The 24,540-nt window shown below is 39.0% G+C and overlaps 1 protein-coding gene across 1 annotated transcript in view; it reads right to left on the reverse strand.

Annotated features, from left to right (window-relative positions):
* The window catches only part of HIBADH (3-hydroxyisobutyrate dehydrogenase), a 104,593-nt gene extending 81,243 nt beyond the window's left edge, over positions 1–23,350 (reverse strand). The window contains exons 1-4 of the mRNA XM_025873068.2: positions 23,106–23,350; positions 12,723–12,883; positions 3,419–3,528; positions 655–776 (exon numbers count right to left, since the gene is read on the reverse strand). Of these exons, the coding sequence (XP_025728853.1) occupies positions 655–776; positions 3,419–3,528; positions 12,723–12,883; positions 23,106–23,337 (625 nt within the window). The 5' untranslated portion in view covers positions 23,338–23,350. The remainder of the gene's footprint in view (positions 1–654; positions 777–3,418; positions 3,529–12,722; positions 12,884–23,105) is intronic.
* Between the last annotated feature and the right edge of the window lie 1,190 nt (positions 23,351–24,540).

Consider the following 24,540-nt stretch of genomic DNA (forward strand, 5'->3'; position numbering starts at 1 on the left):
TGTGTCTCTCTCTGTCAAATAAATAAAATCTTAAAAAAAAAAAAAAATCATCTGGGCCTAAAGTTCCCTTGTGAAATGACTTTTTCTTTTTAGCCACTTCCTCAGCTACTTTAAAGTTAAAAGATGATTCAAGGAGGGGCGCCTGGGTGGCTCAGTCGGTTGAGCATCTGTCTTCGGTTTGGGTCATGATCCCAGGGTTCTGGGATCGAGCCCCACATCGGGCTCCTAAGCAGGGAGGCTGCTTCTCCCTCCCCAACTGTTGCTCCCCCTGCTTGTGCACTCTCTCTCTCTCAAATAAATAAATAAGTAAATCTTAAAAAAAAAAAGATGATTCAAGCTAATTAATTACTTCTTGAATCTGTTCTAAAAAGTTAAACTTTCTACGAATAGCTCTAGCCCTACCCACAGCAATTTGGACCAAAAATTCACAATTCTTCAAAGTTGAGACATCCTTTCGCCTGAACTTAGAACAAGCAACATATTTTGAGAGTACTAAATAACAAAAGTGAGTTTTGTTTTTTGTTTTCAATGAGGAAATTGAGACTCCTTGTAACAGGTCTAAAAATAACTAGATATATCTCGGGTACCACAAAACTGTAATTGCTATTTCTGACAAATAGAAATAGGTGTGCACAGATTTTAGCTGCCACTTACCACCAGAAACAGGGGCATCCATGAAAACTGCTCCCATTTTCTCAACTTCTTTGGCCAATTCTTTTGAAACTGCAGGATCAATAGTACTGGAGTCTATCAGTAGTGAGCCTTTCTTCACTTTTCTAAGTAAATAAAAATAATAGTTTTTTAAAACTATAAACCTATAGTTTGCAATTCTGAATAAACATTTTATGCAACTACCTACAGAATTAGAATCTGCTAAAAGCTGCCACATATCAAGGAGGTCTTTGCTTTAGTATTAAAAGCATTATTAGAACTGCTTCAGGGGCGCCTGGGTGGCTCAGTTGGTTAAGCGACTGCCTTCGGCTCAGGTCAGGATCCTGGAGTCCCAGGATGGAGTCCCGCATCGGGCTCCCTGCTCAGCAGGGAGTCTGCTTCTCCCTCTGACCCTCCCGTCTCATGCTCTCTCTATCTCATTCTCTCTCTCAAATAAATAAATAAAATCTTTAAAAAAAAAAAAACTGCTTCAAAATCTCAAATCCACTTTCAGATCAATTAAAGTTGAAAGTAAACCCAAACTCTTTCAAACAAACCTAAATAATCTAATAAACTACATGGTATAAACTCTGGTTTCAGGTGAAATACACCATACCACAATAATAGAGGGGCAATTTAAAACACCTATTAACTTTAAAAGGTCTATTTGGTAGGATTTAAATTTTTGTTTGTAAAGTAGCTGGGGCTCTTTAAAAAGTATTTTATTTATCTTTAACAAGCCATATTGCAAATTTCACATTTTCATGTCATTTCCACTAGGTAGAATAAACATAAACCATTAAAATTTAGCCATTTGCTTCAGGGTGGCATACTCTTTAATAACTACTGCTTTTTAAAGATAAAACATCAAAGAAGCAGAAAGGAAAATAAAGAAATGGACCTGGAAGTCTCACAGATAAAGTTTTTTTGTTCTTTAAGGTAAATGTATATACATACATTGGCAAAGCAGGGAAAACAGTCTTTTCTTCTAACATATTTTACATCAGTAGTAAACGGCATTCTTATAACAAGATATTTTTGTTTGTACTATAAGTGCAGATTATATCTACCTACATGGTTCCTTTATAATCTACGCCTATCTACACTGGCTAGGAAACTGACCTAGGTTATCATTTATTTAAAGGGCTATGGCTTACCTTTAACTCAAACTTCCCAAAGTCCTTACTACAGATTAACTATCGCAGATAACACTTCATCATAATTATGACTGGAAAATTAGAAATGAATAAATATAAATATTGAAGGAGGAAATAGAAAATCATTGCTAAAAAACTATTAAAGAAAAATCCTTTATAGAAAAAATAGCATACAAAATGCTTTAAACAACAATTTTAATAAACATATGAATTGATCTGGTCCAAATGCAATGACTGGGTATATTCCACAGAAAAGAAATAGCATGCTCTATTACAGATCACCTCAGTATGTGGAAGTTTCACTTTATGTGAAAAATAAGAATTACATTTACCAGTGTTGTATGATATTAATATTCTTAAGCTCTTAAATCTTTAAGCAAATGGGAAACTGTCTCAAAAATTACATATGCACTAGGTATGGGGAAATGATTCCAACCCAGAAGAAAATAAAGAACCACCCATGAAAAGCAAAGTAATAGTTCAACGTAAAGCCACATTCTCTGAAAGCACTCCTAGACAAAATTGCTTGCTAGATGGCCACCATATTCGTTAGTAAAGAATATTAATAAACACAGGATTTTGTCTCCAAATTTTTAGTAACTTTTCCTAGACAGGCAACACAGGGCCATAATTGGGACAGACTAGATAATGAGACAGCTAGGTTACCTCAGGACCACACACACCATGGGCCTGAAGGCTCCATCCAAAATGAGCACCTTTCAATCTTCCCTGAAATCTAAACATTTATCTTATCAGTTTTCTGCCTAATATCCAAGTGTCTTTTGCTTCCAAGTTTGTTAGTTTTCTAAAGCAATTCAATTCCCAAAAACCTCATATTTCACGTATTACAGCTTCATGAAATTAAACCCTTTCTTTTAGCCCTACGTATGTCTACAGGACCTACCAGTTTTTTCTAGCTCTTTGCTGAAATTCAACAACAAAACAAGTTAGAAACAGGAACCAGTAAGACCAGAAAATTAAATCAGAAATTCAACCACTGTCATTCTAACACAACCACAAGGATTTGGCAATAGGCAGAAATCAACCAAAGGTTCTTAAAGCCAGGGAAGCTAAGCACTGGCTAGAAAACTCTGACCTAAATTACATTTTATTTAAAGAGCTACTGCTAACCTTTAATTCCAACTTCTCAAAGTTCTTACTACAGATGTACTAACCCAGAGGACATACAATAACTTTTTATAATATAATAAAATGTTAAATAATGGTGTTCTTTCCAATGTTTGGTTTTATTTTTCATAGAAACCTTTTCCTGAATTTCTATAAACCATAAGAAAATTATGCTTGTAACATTTGTACAGTTTAAAATGCAAGCTTTATAAGTCTCTTAAACATGCTAGCGATGAAAGCATAAGGTTAATGCAAGAGTTAAGGAAAGAAACAGAAACAAAAAAATTATTCCCAAAAGTCACATACTTGCTTTCAGTGAAAAAATAAACCCTTTACAATGAGAGAGAAACCACGTCATTCACTTTTAAGAAAACAGTATAGAAAGGTTTAACAAACATAATTGTAATTTCCTAAAGTGTTAACAAATGTGAAATTCGTGGACTATCATAACAAGAAAATTTCCATGGTTGAGAAATACATACTTTAGAATTCCATTTGCTCCAGAATAAGCTTCTATTGCATTGATACTGGTGGGCAACATTGTAATAATTCTGTCAGCTTTTTCAGCTACATCTGCTGGGGAAGACACTACCTTTAAAAAAAATTACAAAGGCACATTATTTAAATTAAAATGGAAGCAGTTTCTAGAGCACAAATAGGATCCACTTTTTATGCATGCTGACAACAGAGACAGTGAACAAAACTAATTCTTGTTTCCAAATGACCAAAAAAAAAAGGTTAATGCCTAAAATAGAGTCCATTCCTTATACCCATATAGATGCAGTTTCTATGGAATTGAATCTACTGTTTATTTTAAAAAGTGTGAAGTGAGTTGAAGGGGAAAGGGCAAAACCCAACAGTCCTGGGAACGGACGTACTTCTCATGGATTCCTCCAACTTGGATTCTGAAACAGCATACTTTTTGGTAGATGCTTTGACTAAGAAAAACATTCAAGTGCAACAGGGATGGTAGCTGAACTCCAGGATTCACCAGTGATTCCACAGGCAGCAAAATCCCCTAGCAAATTCTCAAGCCCCGATTACCATCATCCTCCAGTCTCCATTTTCAACGGAAAAAATAGCAAAAAATTAAGCCTGTATGGAAATGAAAAGGTCAGGACAAGGATATGAGCACCTTCTGCATTAGCTGTAAGTACTACCATAAAGGCTGAGCATGTGAGCTACCAGCACTCATGTGGAAACTGTAGATACAAGAAACACACACAGGGCGCCTGGGTGGCTCAGTTGGTTAAGCGACTGCCTTTGGCTCAGGTCATGATCCTGGAGTCCCGGGATCGAGTCCTGCGTCGGGCTCCCTGCTCAGCGGGGAGTCTGCTTCTCCCTCTGACCCTCTTCCCTCTTGTGCTCTGTCTCTCATTCTCTCTCTCTCAAATAAATAAATAAAATCTTGAAAGAAAGAAAGAAAGAGAGAGAAAGAAAAGAAAGACAGACATACAAATAGGCATCAAGGTACACTCTCATTTCCATCCTCATTTCTGCCTTATGATGACCACAAACATACTGTCAAGGAAAGTTACTGTCCATCCTCTGTTTGTGTGCATGTATGCAGAGATGTACATGCCCTCACTGGCATTCCTCAAACCCCTGCTCTCTCTCACACATGCCCTTGATACACCTGGCCAGCGAGTTGGCAACCAAAGAAGTCAGAAGAGACTGGAGCTCACTTCTTGATTCAAACTCTCCTTTAACAAAAATAATCCATCACCCCACCTGTCATAAAAGCTTTATCTCTCCTTAAAAAAAGACTAAGGGGGGCGCCTGGGTGGCTCAGTCAGTTAAGCGTCTGCCTTCGGCTCAGGTCATGATTCCAGGGTGCTGGAATCGAGTTCCACATTGGGCTCCTTGCTCAAAGGGGAGCCTGCTTCTCTCTCTGCCTGCCGCTCCCCCTGCTTGTGCTCTCTCTGACAAATAAATAAATAAAATCTTAAAAAAAAAAAAAAGACAAAGGACTGTCAGGAGGATAACTGAAGACTTCTCTGTAGAATGATGTACGCATGTATGAGAAATGGACATATTTTCTCTAGAAAATGTGAACTGCCATGTAAGCAACCTAGAAATGGGAATGCCTCTGATTTTTGTGTGGCGGAATGATACCTAACATTTTTTGTCTTTGAAATGCAGTTGATGAAAGTGGAAGAATGGAAAGGCAAACAGTGTGTAATCTAAGTATTATGAGCTGGAGGTAATCACAATTTTCCCTAGAAGACTTTTAGCTCCAAAATCAAATTTGAGACAAACACAGTTTTAACATAAAGTAATTTAGTAAGTCATACTTTAAAATTTCAGGCAGAGGGGTGCCTGAGTGGCTCAGTTGGTTGGGCGACTGCCTTCAGCTTGGGTCATGATCCCAGAGTCCTGGGATTGAGTCCCACATCGGGCTCCCAGCTCAGTGGGGAGCCTGCTTCTCCCTCTGACCCTCTCCCCTCTCATGCTGTTTCTCTCTCGCTCGCTCTCTAATAAATAAATAAAATCTTTAAAAATAAATAAATAAAACAGAAAATGTTTTAAAAAAAGGAACATTTAAAATAAATAAATAAATAAATACATAAATAAATAAATAAATAATAAAATAAAATAAAATTTCAGGCAGGGGCACCTGGGTGGCTCAGTCGTTAAGCATCTGCCTTCAGCTCAGGTCATGATCCTGAGGTCCTGGGATCGAGCCCCGCATCGGGCTCCCTGCTCTGCGGGAAGCCTGCTTCTCCCTCTCCCACTTGCCCTGCTTGTGTTCCCTCTCTCGCTGTGTCTCTCTCTGTCAAATAAATAAATAAAATCTTAAAAAAAATAAAAAAATAAAATAAAATAAAATTTCAGGCAATCAAGTATCCTAATTCTGTTTATTAACATTAAATGCTGGAGCGCCTGGGTGGCTCAGTCGTTAAGCGTCTGCCTTCAGCTCAGGTCATGATCCTGGGGTCCTGGGATCGAGCCCCGCATCGGGCTCCCTGCTCCGCGGGAAGCCTGCTTCTCCCTCTCCCACTCCCCCTGCTTGTGCTCCCTCTCTCACTGTGTCTCTCTCTGTCAAATAAATAAAATCTTTAAAAAAAAAAAACATTAAATGCTAACATAAAATATCTCTGACCCTAAAACAAAAAAAGAGATACTCCTTCTTTCAATGTTTCATTCTAAAGGCAATATGGCATTTTAGAATCTACAATGTACATTCAACAGTACATTTTGATATATCATCAGGATTTGCCCTAAAAATTCTGGGGAAAAAATTTTTTTTTCTGTGAAATTACAAAGAAATACTTCAGTTAAGTAAAAACCTTTCCTACTCCCAAATAAATGCTGAGATTCAAAAAGAGGCAACGTTTGCTGGCAAACAGTTCACATTTACTCAAGAAAAACAGAGCTGAGTAAGATGAGTATAAGAAAAGGAAAAGTTACAGTAGTATTTCTCTACTCCTGGACTGCATTAAAAATATGGGTTACACAGAAAGCCTCATCTTTTCATCCCTCCTTCAGTGAAGTAATACATACAATGCAAAACAATGGCATACCTTTTTCAGTGGTCTTTCCTTCCATCTCAGCTCCATCTCTCTTGATCTTTCAGAGACCACGAGGTAAGCCCTGAGGTCTGTCAATTTCAGACTTTCTCTTAGGAATTCAGTGAGTCTGTTCCATTGAAGGAAATTCAATTCTACCCAGGTAACTCCTTGAGAGGTGCCCTCAGGGACACCAACAATTAGTTCACAGATCTAAGTATACTTCACACCTCCACGCTTCTCATACCCATGAACTGGCAGTGCCAATTCATGCAACTGCCAAGTGCATGGGGTGTCCAATCAGCCCCCTGCATCCCTAGCATCTGCTTCTTGGGATGCATGGGTTGCCAGAGTCCTGCTAACCCTCAATTATACATTATATAGTGTCAAAGCTCACAGGTCTGGAAAAAACACACAATGATAGTGATAGCTGGAATGTCACCACCGTATTGGCCACAACTGCTCTGTATCTAATGACTATATACATTTGGTACATTATAATAATAGCCTCTAATTTGCACTACAGAAGGCATGTTTATTAGACAGATACATAGACATGTGTGTCCAGCTATTCAAATCATCTTGACTTCCATGTGATGACTTCAAGACTGAAATAACTGACTGACAAAATTTGGCCACGACTCAAAAGCTGGAGGGAAAAAAACAAACCTTGTTGCCAGCCTGACACTAACCACAAAAGCCTTTAGAAGCCAAACTAATTAGAGTCCCTACAATTACATTTACTAATTGAATGGATAAGCAAAGACAGCATGGATCAGTGAAAGGAACACTAATTTGGGAAGCCAGAGACCTAGGTTTAGTTGCAGCTCAGCCACTAAGCCCATGTATGGTTTTGTGAAAATCACTTAACCCCTCTGGCTTCAGTTTCTGAATCTACAAAATAAGAACAGTGATTTGGGTTATCTTTAGGGGGTTCTATCTCCAAAGTAGAAAGGAAACTTAGGTAAAGAAATTTTTCACTTAAGGCTAGAAAGGTAGAGCCTCTGTGAAAAAGGGCTCATGGGATATGATCAGTACAAAGGTACAGCATTAACAAGATTCTTCTGCACCTCCCTGTCTGTGGATAGTCACTTGACCTGGCTGACTCTGGGCCACTGCTCTGCTCTGTCTGTCATGATCATCCAGAAAGATCTCTTGCTAATTCCATCTGCTTCATTCTTAAATTATTATGAATTAAGATGACTCTACTTTTCCATTATCTCAATTTTAAGTACAGGAGATTGGTTCCTTTGTGTATCACGATATCTCCAGTCTTTGAGAATTTTTGCAGCCAATTTCTCTGGATTTAGATTCATCTGTATGCTAGTACCCATCAATGGCAGGTATGCAATACAAGGAGTAGAAGACTGGATGAATTAAAGACAAAATCTGCTTTGCTGGGTGGGAGGGAGGGAGGATGGGAGCATGGAGGCCCAGAGTAATCTGAAGGAACTGCACCTCCTTTTTACATATCCATTGGAAGGAGACAACTGTTAACTAGTTGCTTTCCACAAAGAAAAATCTCATTGTCTCTTCCAAATAGAACAGTCACATAAATTAAGCTCAGCATGGCTTCCAAGTAAGCCAAATGGGTAAGAGAAACTTGCTAAGAAACAAGATGATCATGACCTTGGTTAAACCTGCCACTCTCTGTTTTTTTTAATCTTTCCAAGTAGAAAAGCACACTGTTACTGCAAAATTACACTACACTTGAAAAACTGACAAAAACAGCTTGTACCTACATCTTGAAACATTTGGTCAACAATGACAGAGCCCACTCTGTCATTAAACGAGGCTTTTAAAGTCCTCATTTAATAAGACCTGAGTGGATGCCAGCTTAGATCCCAAGAGAATTACTTAACCAAACATGCTCAGCCTTACAACCCTGGAACAACAAGATAGCTTCCAAGTTTTCAAAGAGAAAACAAAAGAAAAGACAATCTAATTAAGCCTAGTTCAACCAGAAAATTCACACAGGAATGGTATAAAAGTCCCAAGACTTTTGGCACAGATCAGCAGCATCTCCAAGGAAATTCCTAGACAATGAAAATGAAGCACAAGTCATATGCCCTTGACGCTAATGCTTAAAAAGGGAAGTTGCTATCTTCTGCAAAATGAAAGCAGGATGGAAGGGACAGTGCAGAATGTATTCTTAAACAGGGACGCTATCAAATCACTTTATCTCCTAGTTTGGTTTTAATTTTTACCATCATTCTTTCATTTAAAAATACGTCTATAGGGTGCCTGGGTGGCTCTGTCAGTTAAGTGTCTGCCTTGGCTCAGGTCATGATCCCAGGGTCATGGGATCCATTCCCACATCGGGCTCCCTGCTCAGGGGGGAGCCTATTTCTCCCTCTCCTCCCAGCTTGTGTTCTCACTATCTCTGCTCTCTCTCTCTCTCTCAAATACATAAATATTTAAAATATACATATATATATCTATAGTTCTCTTCCAAGGCACTCTGGACTCAGTGACTTGGCCAAGACACTGGTATGTTTCTATGGGTGGTGTTGGGGAATGAAGATTTGAGAGACAGATGGTAGAGATACCACAACCACCACTGTAACAACAGTAGTAAGAACAGTAACATCAGTAATAGCACGCTGTAGATGCCAGGTTCTCCAGGACTGAAAAGGTACTATTAAAATCCGCATTTTATAAAACGAGGAAATTTAAGTAGAGAGAGGTTAAATAATCTGTCCAAAGTTACACAGCCAGCAAATGGTAGAGCTGAGATTTAAGCCCAGGCAGTCTGGTTCCAGGGTTTATGTTTTAATACCACTGCATTAACAATTTATCAATTCATGATTTCTAATAAACAAAGCCTTCATAATTACATTTGTAATATAGGTTACCTTCTTAGAAAAGATTCTAAAAGTTGAAATGATGCATCGTGGTAGGTTAAACCTGAGTTTCCAACAGAAATAAGGATATAATAAAGGGATACTGAAAGAGGAATGCCCACAATTTTTGTGGAAATAACTGAAATTAACATATTTAACCAAGTACAGGTATCCTGTTAGAATAACTTTTTTTTTTTTTTTTAAGTAGACTCCATGCCCTCCATAGAGCCCAACATGGGACTTGAACTCACAACCCTGAAATCAAGACCTGGGCCGAGATCAAGAGTCAGATGCTCAACTGACTGAGGCATCCAGGTGCCCCAAATTAACACTTTTTTTTTAAAGTAAACTCTATGCCCAACATGGGGCTTGAACTCACAACCCCAAGATCAAGAGTCACATGCTCTACCTGAGCCAGCCAGATACCCCTAGAATAGGTTAAAATTTAAAGGCATACATAAATTGATTAAATACTATCAAGCATGTCAAACATTTTTAACATGTCAAAGTTTTTATTTCCTTCATAATCCATGTAATATGTTCTACTACTAGATTGGGCTTAAAGAAGACCTCCAGGGGTGGAACTTTCTAAAGCATTTCTTCACCTGGAACTGCAGGTGGCTATCATGTACCTTGAGGGGAGGTAGGAGCCTCGGAGCAAAGCAGAGACAAGAGGAAGACAGAAAAGAATCTGATTACATCTGTGCCCAAAATTCAGCTGTGCCTTGGGTCAGACCACTCCCCAACTTTTCAGTTACAAGAAACAATAAATCCCCACCTTTTGCTTTAAAAAAAAAAAAAAGCGCTTCTTCAAGGAAATATCCAAAGATCTTTAGAACCAGGTATCTCTATTTTGGTACTTTCTCTCCCTGAAAATTTCTCACTGAAAGCACAGTCAACATTAGAAATCAACTAGCCAGTCTATGGCATCGTTGGGGGAAAAAAACTCGTTTTCTTTGGCAGCCATTTTATCAGCTTCACCTGACATAGTAATGTTGGGAGAAAGGGGGGACACCTGTCCTTAAAATGGAAGTGTCAACACAAAAACTCAATTGTTGAACCCTTAAATGCTTCACTGCACTATTGTGCACAATGGCAAGAAGTTTCATGGTTTCATACACCTACATTTTTCCGTCCCATTCTAAGTCTGGTCTTTGCTGTTAGTAGATTGAAACTCATTTTTTTCTTTTACCCAACATTTTATAGCTATGAAATAATAATGCTGACATTTTAATATATCAGAACTTATTCATCCAAATTGTTACTTTTTAAAATAGTGCTCTTAGGAAATCACACTTGTTCAAACGACAATGCCACCATTCAAAACGTTTTTTTAGGCTGCCAGCATAGAGTATTTAACAAATGTTTTCATTTTATTATGGCATGAGACTTCCCCTCAGGCCCAAAGCTTTCTTACCCTTTATCCTTCTCCCTTCATTCATCTGTTTCACATTCCCTTACCCTCCACTGCTGTTATAATCAATACTCAGAGGACCTCACAGAGTCAAGGTCACAGAGGAACCAGAGATGTGGGGAAGAGAAGATGTGGGAAAAGAGGATTCTCTCTTCCAGGCTGTTGCCTCAGTGTGAACCATCCACAGAACTTTTCCCACCATGTGCTGGGGGTAGGGATGGGAACTGCAGAAGAGAAGCTAAGACAAGTCTTTACCATTCACTAATCTGGGAGGAGCAGCGACCCAGAATCCATCTTTTTTCCTTCCTCATACCCACTTATATGTCTCAAGGAAAAGGAAAATCCAGTAACTGAATCTATGTCCTAGAATCTTCTCATTTCTATTTAGGAATCTGAGAGATCCTGTCTCTACAACATTCATTTCAGACTATACCATTTCTGTTTGGAGGTGAGCAAAGATTATACACAATATTTTTATAGTTCCTCTGAGAAATAAATGACTCTTAACACTTAATAATTACTTCCCCCCCAAAAAAACCGCTTCAGTACTTTATTATAGTCAAAATGCAATTTTAATAGAAACTTCCTTGTACTATTATTTAGTCTTGCCACCTGAGACACACCTGACACCCTGCCACATCCAACTCAACCTGTTCTATTCTCCATAGCACTAGGTGGACTGCTAGACATACAGGAGGTATTCAGAAATTCTACCCTAAAGTAGAATTCTACCCTAAAGTAGAAATCCCTAGAAACTTAAACCTGCTCTTTACATAGGCATTATGTTTCTTAGTATTTACTTCAAGTCTATCATCCAGAAGTGGGCTGTTTAATTTTATTTTTTTCTCTCACTTTTTTCTATATTTCTTAGGAAATATTTAGTACTCTCCCAATTCTGGGATAACATTCAGCCCTTACTTTCTACCCTACAACTTGCACAGAATTTCCTTCACATCTCAAAAAAACAAAACTCTAAATTCGGTTACTAATACATCATCTCCTGTCATGTGAGTTATTGATAAAGTTTAACAAATCCAAACAGGAACTGACCAGTAGATGTTATCACCTAACAGGATATACTCTAGTCCAAAAATTCTTGAAACAACAATGACAGCCTAAGAACAAAACACTAGAGATATGTCATAACTCAGCTCTGTACTTCATTATGGCATACAGTGTTGCTAGGTTGTCTCCTGCTTTATGGCCAATAACATATTTACTCACAAAGTACTGCCATACAATATTTGTGAAGTACATTCACATATATTCTCATTGAAGCCTCATAATCTAATGACACAGGTTGTCATCATTCCCATTTACAGATGAGGAAAACAGCTGAGGTGAAATAACGTGCCCTCAGTAAGAAAGCAGGTGAGTATCTAAGTTGGGATTCAAACTAAGTTTCCTATCCCTAAGCCTATTCTTGTCCTAAGACAAATTGTGCCTCTCAATAAGATGAAAAGCTATTTCCACCAAACTACCTGCTTTCACAGCACAATCAGTAAAGTTACTGTCTCAGAAAACTGATACATAGCCAAAGCAAGCACTATGACCTAACCTGGGAAATGTTCCCAGTCACCTGCCAAAGAATAGATCGCCTCAATCTTTGTTGCAGATAGATGTTGGATGAAAGTTAACAATAACAATACAGGGCGCCTGGGTGGCTCAGTTGGTTGGGCGACTGCCTTCGGCTCGGGTCATGATCCTGGAGTCCCGGGATCGAGTCCCGCATCCGGCTCCCTGCTGAACAGGGAGTCTGCTTCTCCCTCTGACCCTCCCCCCCTCTCATGTACTCTCGCTATCTCATTCTCTCTCTTAAATAAATGAATAAATAGATAAGATATTAAAAAAAAACAATAACAATACATATATATACACTTGTATATATATATAAAACAACAAATATATAACATGCATAAAATTAACAGTGAAATAGGTTTATAATTCCATTGGGTATACTCCTCAGTTGTCACATTTTTAAACATCAAAATCTAGAACAAATCTAAAGAAAAGGACTTACCTGTTCACCTGCATCTTGAAACTCTTTGCATGCATCAGGGAACACATCATAAATAATGAGTGGATAGCCATGTTTCATGAGGTTTTTTGCCATTGGATTCCCCATGTTGCCCAGTCCAATGAATCCAACTGGAGTCTTAGAAGCCATTGACCTAGAACACACTGATTTCAATAAATTACTTTCAGTAGGGGCAGTGACATTTCTTATTGTAAACATTCATTCAATATTAGTAAGTCAACTGCTACTGAGATGTTTTCTATTTTTAAAAAAACCCTTAAAATGCTAGTTTTAGATGTAATATATGGTGATTAACATAACAATAAAAAATTTAAAAAAATAAAAAAGCTAGTTTTAAACTAATGATCTAATCACATTTAAAGACATCAACCATGTACAGACAAACATCTAATTATTTAGTTCTGCAGGAAACAACTATACAATTTTAAGCAATCTCTCCTGTTTCTACCTCTGTAATATCCCTTTACCATTTTTAACAGTAAATTTAAAAATGTTATCATTTCTAAAATATGTACTTTACCTATTATGTGAAGTACTCTAGATTCTTCATATCTATATTATCTCCTTTAATAATGTGTATGACAAACCGAAAATATTCCATAAAACATGTATCTTGGACAAGGTACAAAAATGGAAAAGCTTTTTACCTTCCCACCCCCACATTTATAGAAATCATCCCCTCCAGTGGTATAAAAAACATCTTAGTAAAATGTTAAATCAACTAAGTCACCATTTTATAAATTGCATTGTAGGGGAGAAGACGGGGATGCTTCCATAGGCTTTAAATGGCAAGGGTAATAGTTTCAGTGCCTTGGGCTAATAACTCCATGCACTTTCAGAGAAGAGGCATTTCCATTTACAGAAAAGGAATTGTTTTTAAGAAAGCTGTAAGCAGGTTTTGTTTGATTTTCTTCTTTTTCACCGAAGGCCTTTTTGAAATCGTACTGGGGCACACAACGCAAAGTAATGCTTTTTGCAAGAGAGAGCAAAGGGACTTTGCACTGCCATGAAAATAACCTTAAACACAGTTTCTTCATTTCTAGATTTAGAACTCCACTCAACAAGTATTTACTGCATGAAGTACTATGACAGAGCCAGAGATAGACATAAGCAAGATAAATACAGTCCTTGCCCTCGAAAAGCTCCCAGTCTACTGAAAGAATAACTCCACTTGCCCTTTCCCCTGCCATTGAAAGCTTTATTTTTCCTTTGTCTTTCAAGGACTCCAGTTATAAAACTGTGTACTGCACCAACTAATCACAGTCACCCTTTTAAGTTTCAGATGCTCTCAACTGATGGATCCCTGCTCTTCCTTAAATTTAATTGAAATGCAATCAGATTTCCTAAAAGCAAATTATTTGAAGCCCTAAAACTTAAGAAATAGAGGTCTTGAGAGAGACAAACCATAAGAGACTCTTAATCATAGGAAACAAACTGAGGGTTGCTGGAGGGAGGGGATGGAGGGATGCGGTAAGTGGGTGACACCCCCATGGACACTGGGGATGGTATGTGTTGTATGTGAGCTCTGGATGTTATATAAGGCTAATGAATCACAGACCTGTACTCCTGTAACAAATAATACATTATATGTTAATTAACTGAATTTTAAAAAGAAAAGAAATAGAGGTCTTCTGGGGTGCCTGGCTGGCTCAGTCGGTGAAACATGCAACTCTTGATCTCAGGGTTGTGAATCTGAGCCCCATGTTGGGTGTAAAGATTACTTAAAATAAAATCTTAAAAAAAAGAAACAGAGGTCTTCTTGGGTTAGAAGCATATTTAATTCCTTTTAACTTGATGACTGACTCTAACATTTCCATTAAATATGGGTGTCAATCTTGTGCAACATCACCTTACCAGTGTTAAGTTTAACACCATGGGTATAATAGGATTCCTGTGTCTGACTTTCTGGTCCACAAGGGGTTCAATGACAGAGAAATGACACCTAATTGAAATGTTATGATATTAAACAGAATGAGAAGCATACTTTGTAAAAGAATTCTAGCACTAATAACTAATGATGATGCTAATAACTATTGTACCAGAGTATGGTATTAAGCTTGGAAAGGTATCATTTAACTAAAATCATTAGAAATTATGACGATGGTGATTTAAAAACAGTTAATTTAACAAGCAACTCTAGGTCTACTGTTTGACTCTAGGTCAAACAGTAAGTATGGCAAGGTAGAACCACAATTCATTCACACATTCAACAAATATGAAACAACTATTATGTACCGTGCCAGATGCCACAGAAGACACAATGACATACAGTCCTTGCTGTCAACAAGCTTAAAATCCAAGAGGAAATAAACTATGTACACAAATACTAATACAATAAAATTGAATATAAGTATAAAAAACAATGCTGACATAAAGGAGAATTCATCTGGTTTAAGCACTTAAAGAAGGTAGCACATGACCTGAGTATTCTAGGATTTCAAATGGGAAGGAGAGCAGGAAGGAAGGGAACTCCATATAAAAAAGAATATGAGTATATGCAAGGAAATAGGAAAGCCAAGAAAAAATATATAACAGTAAAAATTATTTTTGGCAATTTTACTACATGCCAGATACTTACTAAGCACTTTATAAATAGCACTGTCATCATATTCTATCATTAAGCCTCCTTTCAGCAGACAGCCTGGGCACTTAGTGAATTTAAATAAAATGCCCAAGACTATAGTAAACTGCAATGCCAAGATTCAAATCCAGCCAATATGACTCTAGGTTCTTCACTTTTAACCACTATATGACACTGCCCTTCATTCTTCCTAGAGGATCCACAAAGAAACAAAACAACATGAATTAAGACTGAAAGAAACAATGTGGGGTGCCTGGGTGACTTAGTCGGTTAAGCATCCAACTCTTGATTTCAGCTCAGGTGATGATCTCAGGGTCTAGGGATGGAGCCCGCGACAGGCTCCACACTCAGCAGGGAATCTGCTTGAGATTCTCTCTCTCCATCTCTCTCTGCCACTCCCCACTGGGTGCTCTCTCTCTCTAACATGGATGGACAGATCTAAAGAAAAAAAGAAAAAAGAAAAGAAAAGAAAAGAAAACCATAACGTGGAAGACTGGAAAGCATGCTAAACAATTTGACTATATTTTGTAAGGAAGAGGTACTGCCACAGGCAGCAATCTCTTTGACATCAACAGCCTTAGCAACATTTTTCTAGATGTCTCCTCTGGCAAGACTAACAATAAAAATAAACCACTGAGACTAATATAAAGACTAATATAAAAGTAACAGTAATACTACCATAGGTCTCTCTTTGTCTATTTGAGCTGCTATAACAAATATACCACAGTCTGAGTGGCTTAAACAGCAAACATTTATATCTCCCGCCTCTGGGAGCTGGGAAATCGAAGATCAAGGTGGCAACAGATCCAGTGTCTGGTGAGAACCCACTTCCTGGCTTGTATATGGTCATCTTCTTATACTCTCACATGGCGGAGAGCAGAGAACAAGAGGGTAAGTTCTCCTCTCTTTTTATAAGGATACTAATCCCATTTGTGAGGGTTCCACCCTCATAATCTAATTACTTCCCAAAGGCCTCACCTCCTAATACCATCACAGTGGGGGTTAGGATTTCAACATATAAAAGAGGGGGGCAAAACATTCAGTTCACAATTAAGGTCATAGTTAATAAAAGGTGGTGGCCTTAGAAAAGACAGATACGAAAAATTTCAAAGGCAGAAGTAAAAGGACATAGCAATAGATTGGATTCTGGGCTAAAATAAGGGAAAGATCAAAGATGACAGCAAGAAAATAGTGCTATCAATAACCTAAGTGGAGAAATCAAGAAAGAGAGCTCTCTCCATTTTAAATAAAGTAACTGTGAACTGTCAGTGAGCTGAAAGATGTCCCACAGACTTAGAAATATTATAACCAATTATGATCATCTCAAAGATAGGATGAGAAAAAAAGACACATATTTGGCAACAATCTGCTTTAAGGTGAGAACTGAAATTGTGGCAGTTGATAAAATTGCCAAATGAGAGTAAAAGAGACTGAAGAACAAAGCCCAAGGGAACATCAGCATTTAGAGGTCAAAAAGGAGAAGAGACCAACTCTAAACCGACAAAGATGTTAAAATTAGGGGACAAGGATATCATTTTTTTTAAAGATTTTTATTTATTTATTGAGAGAGAGAGAAGGATAGAGAGAGTGCATGAGAGGGACGAGGGTCAGAGGGAGAAGCAGACTCCCCGCTGAGCAGGGAGCCCGATGCAGGACTTGATCCCGGGACTCCAGGATCATGACCTGAGCCAAAGGCAGTCGCTTAACCAACTGAGCCACCCAGGCGCCTGGGACAAGGATATTAAAAGCTATAATAACTGTAGTCTGTATGTTCCGAAAGTAGAGATATGAAAAACACAAAAAAGACCCGAAATTGAATTTCATAAGATGAAAACGAACATATGTAAGACGAAAATCACACTGGATTAAAAGCAGAATAGATAATGCAGAAGAAAGGAATAGTGCTCTTAAAGACATAGCAATGGAAACTATCCAAAACAACATGCAGAGAGAGAACAACCTAAAGAATAAAAAGAACATTAGTGAGCTGTGAGACAGCTTCAACTAGCCAGATACACATGTCACTGGAGTTATCAAATGAGAGAAGTGAGAAGTAGAGACAAAAAAAAATACATGAAGAAATAACAGCCCAAAATGTCCAAATTTGATGAAAACTATAAACCGCCCCACCATACTACAAGCTCAATGAACCCCAACACAGGAAACATAAACACAACTATACCAAGACACATCATAATCAAAATGCTCAAAAGCAGCCAGAGAAAGACATTATATGCAGACGAGCAAAGATAAGGCAGATTTCCTGTCAGAAACAAAGCAACTGAGAACACAGCAGAGCATCATCTTTAAAGTACTGAAACAACAACTGTCAAGGTAGGAATCTATATCCAGTGTAAAAATACATAATCACAAATATTTGTGTATATGAAGGGGCAGGAAGAAATTTGGAGGCATGTTGGATATGTTCACAATCCTGATTGTGGTGATGGTTTCACAAGTATAGACATATGTCAAAACTCATCAAATTGTATGCTTTATTTTTTTCTTAAAAAGGATTTATTTATTTGAGAGAGAGAGGGTGCAGGAGTGGAGCGGAGGGGCACAAGGAGAGGAAGAAGGAGACTCCCCACTGACCAGGGAGTCCCACGTGGGGCTTGATCCCAGGACCCCAGGATCACGACCTGAGACGAAGGCAGCCACTTAACCCACTGAGCCACCCAGGCACCCCTAGCCTTCTGGTTAGTATTACACCACCCCCTGCCCCCGTTTTGTTAACCGATGTGCTGTATATCATCATCATTACACTTGGTCCTTTGACCCCCTATCCCCGCCCCCCCGGCAAATACACAGACATACTTTTCTGCTTTCTCATTTCATTAAGTCCCTCTCTAGGTTTATCTGTCTCCAGCTCAGACTTCAGACTTATTTATAATCAGGAATTTTAGTGATGCCTTTGATAGCGTTTCTCCACTTCCTGCTCTTATTCTGGGTAGCTTCTGTTGTCTGTGGTCTATGTTCCTCCTGGCTGCCACTTAAGTAATGTTACCACTGATAGTCAAGGAAATTTGGGGATTAGATACAATCCTTTTATTAATCTCTAGTTCATTCCTTATTACATATTCAGATTACCCACAGCATTTCCACATCGTTTACTTAAGGCTGCCAGTCTATGGAATCTGTCAGGGGCAGAGAAGACAGCATGACCATGATTGGTGTAGGCTATTTGGAACTTGCCTCTGGGTCTGGGAGGAAGGATATTGGAGAGTCAACCTGCAATGTTAATGGTTGTGGATCCACTTTATCACCATCTTTACTCTGTGATTGCTTCAGAACTGACTTATCACCATATGTCAACTTGATGAAAGCTCTCCCTAGTCATTCACTCGTGTAACATTAGTAAACACTCACTGTGTGCCAATTCATGTATTTTATCTTATTATAAAAGTAGTTACAAAAGTTATATGCAGGGGCACCTGGGTGGCTCAGTTGGTCGAACTGCTGCCTTCAGCTCAGGCCATGATCCCAGGGTCCTGGGATCGAGCCCCACATCGGGCTCCCTGCTCAGCGGGAAGCCTGCTTCTCCCTCTGCCTGCCGCTCCCCCTGCTTGTGCTCTCTCCCTCTCTCTCTCTCTCTCTCTTGCTCTGTGTGTCAAATAAATAAATAAAATCTTTAAAAAAAAAAAAAGAATTCCTTCTTTGTCAAAAAAAAAAGTTATATGCACACGGTAAAAACTCAAAAGGTTATAAAAAAGTCTTTTCTTTAACTCTGACCCACCAGTCCAACTCTCTAGATGTAACTACTGTTTCTTATGTATTCTTACAGAAATCAGTAAAAGTTAATGCATATATATTCTTTTCCTTATATACCATATGTTATTACATATAATGCTCTTCATCTTGCTTTTTTTCACTTAATAACCTATCCTGGAGATTTTTTTCATTATACTTCTAGATAACACATTCTTTTGAACATCTGCATAATATTTCATTGTATCTCTCAGCAGAGCCTGCTTCTCCCTCTCCCTCCGCCTGCCACTCTGCCTACTTGTGCTATCTGCCAAATAAATAAATAAAATAAAAATTAAAAAAAACAAACAAACCAGAAGTCTAGTTCAGCTTTTGAAATATTGGCAGTATAGCAATTCCTAGCAATGAGATCTTGGAAGTAGAGTGCTGATGTTGTTAAAGTTGAGGTCCAGCTTTGGGTGGGCCAATATGAAAATCAATGAAGATAAAGTCTTTTAATGATGGGCTCAGTTTAGGCTCAGCTGTTCATTTCATTTTTGCTTGTGGCAAAGACAGAGAAAGGGTAGTATAATTAGATGATTTAATGTCAAGAGAGAAGAGAGTTTTTACTGATGGTGATAATATTTAAGAACTTCTCTGAAAGATGGCCATATACAAGACCTAGGTTCCTTTCAAGGCAAGGTCACTTCTTAGATGTATGCCCCTGAACTAACAAGTTACTTAACTTCCCTAGACGTTAAGTTTTATCAAGAAGAGTCACTACTTCAGGTTACTTAAAGATACTTAATGACTCCTTGAGATAATATACGTCAAGTGCCGAGGAGTGCCTGGCACATGATAGGTCATTAAGTATTTACTACTTTTACTATCAGTAGTCAAGAAGCAGTACGGGGGTACTTGTGTAGTCCTATGCAAAATGCCCATTTTGTCTAGAAGGTAAGAAGAGCCAGAGTGTTAGAAAAAGGAATACAGCGTATTTTAAAGGATGCTCTCTATCTGAAGAAATAGAGCTCTTTTTAAGGTGAAGCATCAGGAGTGCTTGGACAATATAGAATATGCTCCCAAAGAGGCAGAAATTCAAATAAGTATAATAGAATTATTACACTAAAAGCTTTCAAACTTAATACATTTTCCTTTAAGTAAGCCCCACAATTAATGTGCAGAAATAGAATCAGATGATACCTAAAATCAAGCAGACAGGAAATCAGTCAACACAATACAAAGGTGACACCGGTTGACTGGTAAAGAAACTAGCTTGAAAATTTGGCAAAATTAAATTCTAAATCTATAGGTGTAAGTTTATAGGTTATGTCCTTTTTCTCCAATGAGACAGGGGCAAAGTTATCCATATCTTGGTAACATGTAGTGTTACCAAAAACCAGGCTACTCTAAATATCAAAGTGCAAAAATTGTAGAAAACTGGAAAATATGTCATCATAAGGGAAAAAGTTAATCTCACTACACAAAAATCATCACTATTAGCATTTTGCATAGCCCTGCCAGTCTTTTAAGTACATTTTCTCATTATATTGAGATTATACTGTATACACAAATTTTATCCTATTTTATTACATAATATTATGTCATCTGTATTCTATCTGCTTTAATATTAAGAATTACCAAACTAAGGGTAACTTGAGTCAAGTTATTTCAGAAATAAATATTCTCCTTATGTAATCTCACAAGTCTAAGGTCAACTTTTGGTCCGAGGACCATATGCAGCTTTTCAGAGCTTCATGTGCAACCCTAGAGGCTAATGTTAAGGAAAAAAATTGCCACGTATTTTATTTATTTACTTTTCTTTCTTTCTTTTATGTATTTTATTTATACTATGCATTGCTTTGAAAGTAGGTTTCATATACACAAAAAGGGCCATAAAAATGTTATTCCCATTTCTGTACATGATTCTGGTTAATTTTCCCATCCCACCTTTGGTTGGGTGGTCATTTTAACATGATGTGATACAAATTATTTTTCCATGTACATATTGATGAGTCACAATGAATACAAAGGGCCTATAATTGTAGATTTTTTCTTGTCAGTTTAAAGAAGTCTAAACTAAATCTAATTACCTTTTAAGATAAAATACAAAACTTTTTACAAATGGTGATGAAATAGTAATATATGTGGAGTTTAATATTTCTTTTATTTTTCCTTTTTGATGCTTTTAATATTTTTAAAATTAAGGTATGCTATTAACCAGCAACCCTTAGGTTTCTCTCTCTCTCGCTCTTTTTTTAGTAAATATTTGTATGGATCTTTATAATAGTATCATCCATATGATATAAACAACCTAAACATATGATGGAGACAAATACCCCACAGAATTCAGAAAACTAAATAATGTTACTATTTGAACATGGTTCTTTCAGTCCCTAACTCTAGATTTGCATGTAATTTTTTTTTATTTTTTAAGACTCCAATGCCAAAAAGTTAATGCAAAAGTAAATTTAGTAAACTAAAATTCACAGAAACATCTAAACAATTCCACCAAGTAAAAACAATTGTTGAAGTGTTTTAAGCAATCATCACAAAATGAAATATTTAAAATTTATCATAAATCTATATCCATACATCTTTGGGTCAAAGAACCCAAAGAACAAGATTATATGCGAAAGTAGTCTAACCAGCACTCTGAGGTAGGCTCCTCCCATTGAGAGGCAACTACGATAGTCTTAGGCCTCAGGCCCTTCCAGCATGAATTGAAAGATTACTTTCATAATTCTAATGGGTACATCCAAGGTTCATTAAAATATCATTAGAACACCTTGTAAAACCTCTAAATAGCACAGATGTCTTCCCTGGCTAATCAACACTGAAACAATAGCACATTCATGTGAAAACTGGTTTAGTAGAATCTGTGAGTTTGTATCTTTTTACTGTGATTGTGTAGCAGACATCTGTTCTCTTGCATCACATGGAGCCTAAGCCAGTAGAGGAAACTCACTCTTCTGCTTAGGTATTACTGAGTGGGGAAGAAGGGAAGCTATTAAGCACGAAATTCCCAGCGTGGCTGTTTGTTTGTTTTTTTTTACGTCATCAGAAAAATATTAATGCCAAGGTATTTAAAAAATTCTGAGTATGAAACTGCTCAATAGTGCATTGTTACAACTCTCAAACTTTTACAAAAAGACAATGCCAATGTCCCCATAAATCAACCAATATTTCAATTAAAGAGGAATGCTGGTGTAGTAGCAACTGCAGGAATGAGGAAGAATCAAGAACTACCTTCTAGATCCTGATGAGATACCCTGATTCATTCAGCCAAGGGGCCTCAGGTTCTTCATTGGAAAAATGACAAAGATTAGATCTCTGTGGATCTAAAAACTGCCTCTTCCTAAGTCGATGGGGGGCTTCCATAACTTATAACGGTATGCGGGGAGGAACAGGATAGCTTCAGGCCACAGTTTTGAGGACGCTGAAAGTGCCTTGGTTAACAATCTGACAGAAGTGCCATCTTCAGGTAGCACAGTTACAAAGAGGGGGCGGAGGAGGCAAGTTCTGCGGGTCAAGGGCGATTTAAAACTTTACTGGAATGACTTGTCCAATGGTTTGTACAGACGACCACTTGTGGAAGACCATCCTACGCGATTAAGGTGGTAAAACAAAAACCAAGCCCCACTGCCCGATGGCACGCCCACCAGGGTGCATCCCTGGGGGCGCTGAAAGGTCAGCCAGCGCTGTAAACCTAGGAGTCGCAGGCATAGGTGCCGGGTCGCCCCTGGAGTTGGGCCCTCCAATTTGCCCTCGGAGCCCTAACTCCAAAGAAGCACGCCCCGGAGCCCAATATTCCTCCCTTACCCCAAGCTCTTCCCACCCCTTCCTAAGTCCCGAAAAAGACGCTGAAAGCCATTCATCTGGATCCCGGACAGGGTTAACGGGGGCGGGGCGGAGGGAAGCACCAGCTGTGCGAGAGGGAACCGCAGAAGAGGCCAGGCCTTGGGACCAGCCAAAATTGGGGGTTTTAAGCCTCGACCCGACCGCAGCGCCTCCCGTGAAAACACGTCTTCGGCCGTCAGGGCGCGAGAGGCGGGTAGTCGGAGGAGGGACGGGGGGAGAAGGCGCGAGGTCCTTACCCGCTGCAAGGCTGGCCGCTGCCGGGTGCTGCCGGCGGCTCCAATACCGGAGGCCGGAGGCGGCTCCACGGAGCCGTAAGGAGGCTGCCATGCTGCCCCCGCCCCGCCTCCCCGCGGTGACCTCCGCGGCTCCCCGCTCACCCACTGACTGCGAGCGTGCGCCGCAAAGCGGGCAGGATCCACCGTGGCGTGGGGCCGCGCGCGCACGCGCCCTGCAGCTCGGAGCGGGCATCCACCGACGACAGGAGGAGCGCGCCGCGGAGAGGCGCGGCCCGGCCAGACAGAGGTCGTCGGTCCCCTGACGGATAGGGGACTAAACCAATCAGGATTCTCAGGTCCCCGCACTTCGCTAACCACCAATAGGAAGCCTCTTCGAACCCCACCCACATCAAGCGCCCCGGCCCCACCCCCAAGCTCCTCCCCCGGCTACCGACTGCAGGCGGGAGTCCAGTTGTTTATCAAAACGCCGCGGTTGTGCGGGAGGCGGTGGCTGCCAATCACTACCGACACCAACGAGCGCCTGACCCTCCAGAACCGCCCCCTTGGAAGGTGTAACTGCATGTGCTGCCTCGGTGCAGACAGGAACAAAACTTTGGCAGCAGCTGCTGTAATTTTTATGCAAAAGCAGAAATTCCTGGTCTAAGTATAGGGACCCATAGGGACTTCAATAATACGTGGATCTCCTAATGTTAGTATTTGTATTTTTAGCGTCTGTTCATTGAAAAACAACAAAAATCTACCATAAATGTAATAACTTTGAAATTCATTTCATTTTATTTAACACAACAGTTTGTCCATAAATTTGGAAAACAGTAGGAAAACAGATTGGTAACATTGTTCTCTTTGATGGGTAGAATTACACAGAACTCTATTCCAGTATATATTTCTCTAATGTTTGAAAATTCTGCATTTTGTAAGCAAAAACTAAAGATAGTTGAAAATCCAAGGAGGGGAAGAATGAAGGGGAGTAAGTCGGAGGGGGAGACGAACCATTAGAGACGATGGACTTTGAAAAACAAACTGAGGGTTCTAGAGGGGAGGGGGGTAGGGGGTTGGGTTAGCCTGGTGATGGGTATTAAAGAGGGCACATTCTGCGTGGAGCACTGGGTGTTATGCACAAACAATGAATCATGGAACACTACATCAAAAACTAATGATGTATGATGATTAACATAACAATAAAAATTATTAAAAAAAGAAAATCCAAAAAATATGTGTATGTGTGTCAGAGAGAGAGAGAGATTTATTCATTCTTCTGTCTGTGCTTAGTGTACATATTTGAATCTCTGAACGCTTTGGCAATAATTGCAAGGCTTCCCATCTCCACTGACCCCATCAAAGGGTTGTGAGCCCTGCGCATTCCAAAGCAAGACTTGCAACCTTTGCAGAAAGGTAGTATAGGAGGAAAAACAGTGAGGAATGTCTAGGGCAATAG

The sequence above is a fragment of the Callorhinus ursinus genome, unplaced genomic scaffold, assembly GCF_003265705.2.
Source record: "Callorhinus ursinus isolate GAN/ISIS: 27379988/994484 unplaced genomic scaffold, GSC_fseal_2.0 scaffold12, whole genome shotgun sequence".
NCBI lineage: Eukaryota > Metazoa > Chordata > Mammalia > Carnivora > Otariidae > Callorhinus > Callorhinus ursinus.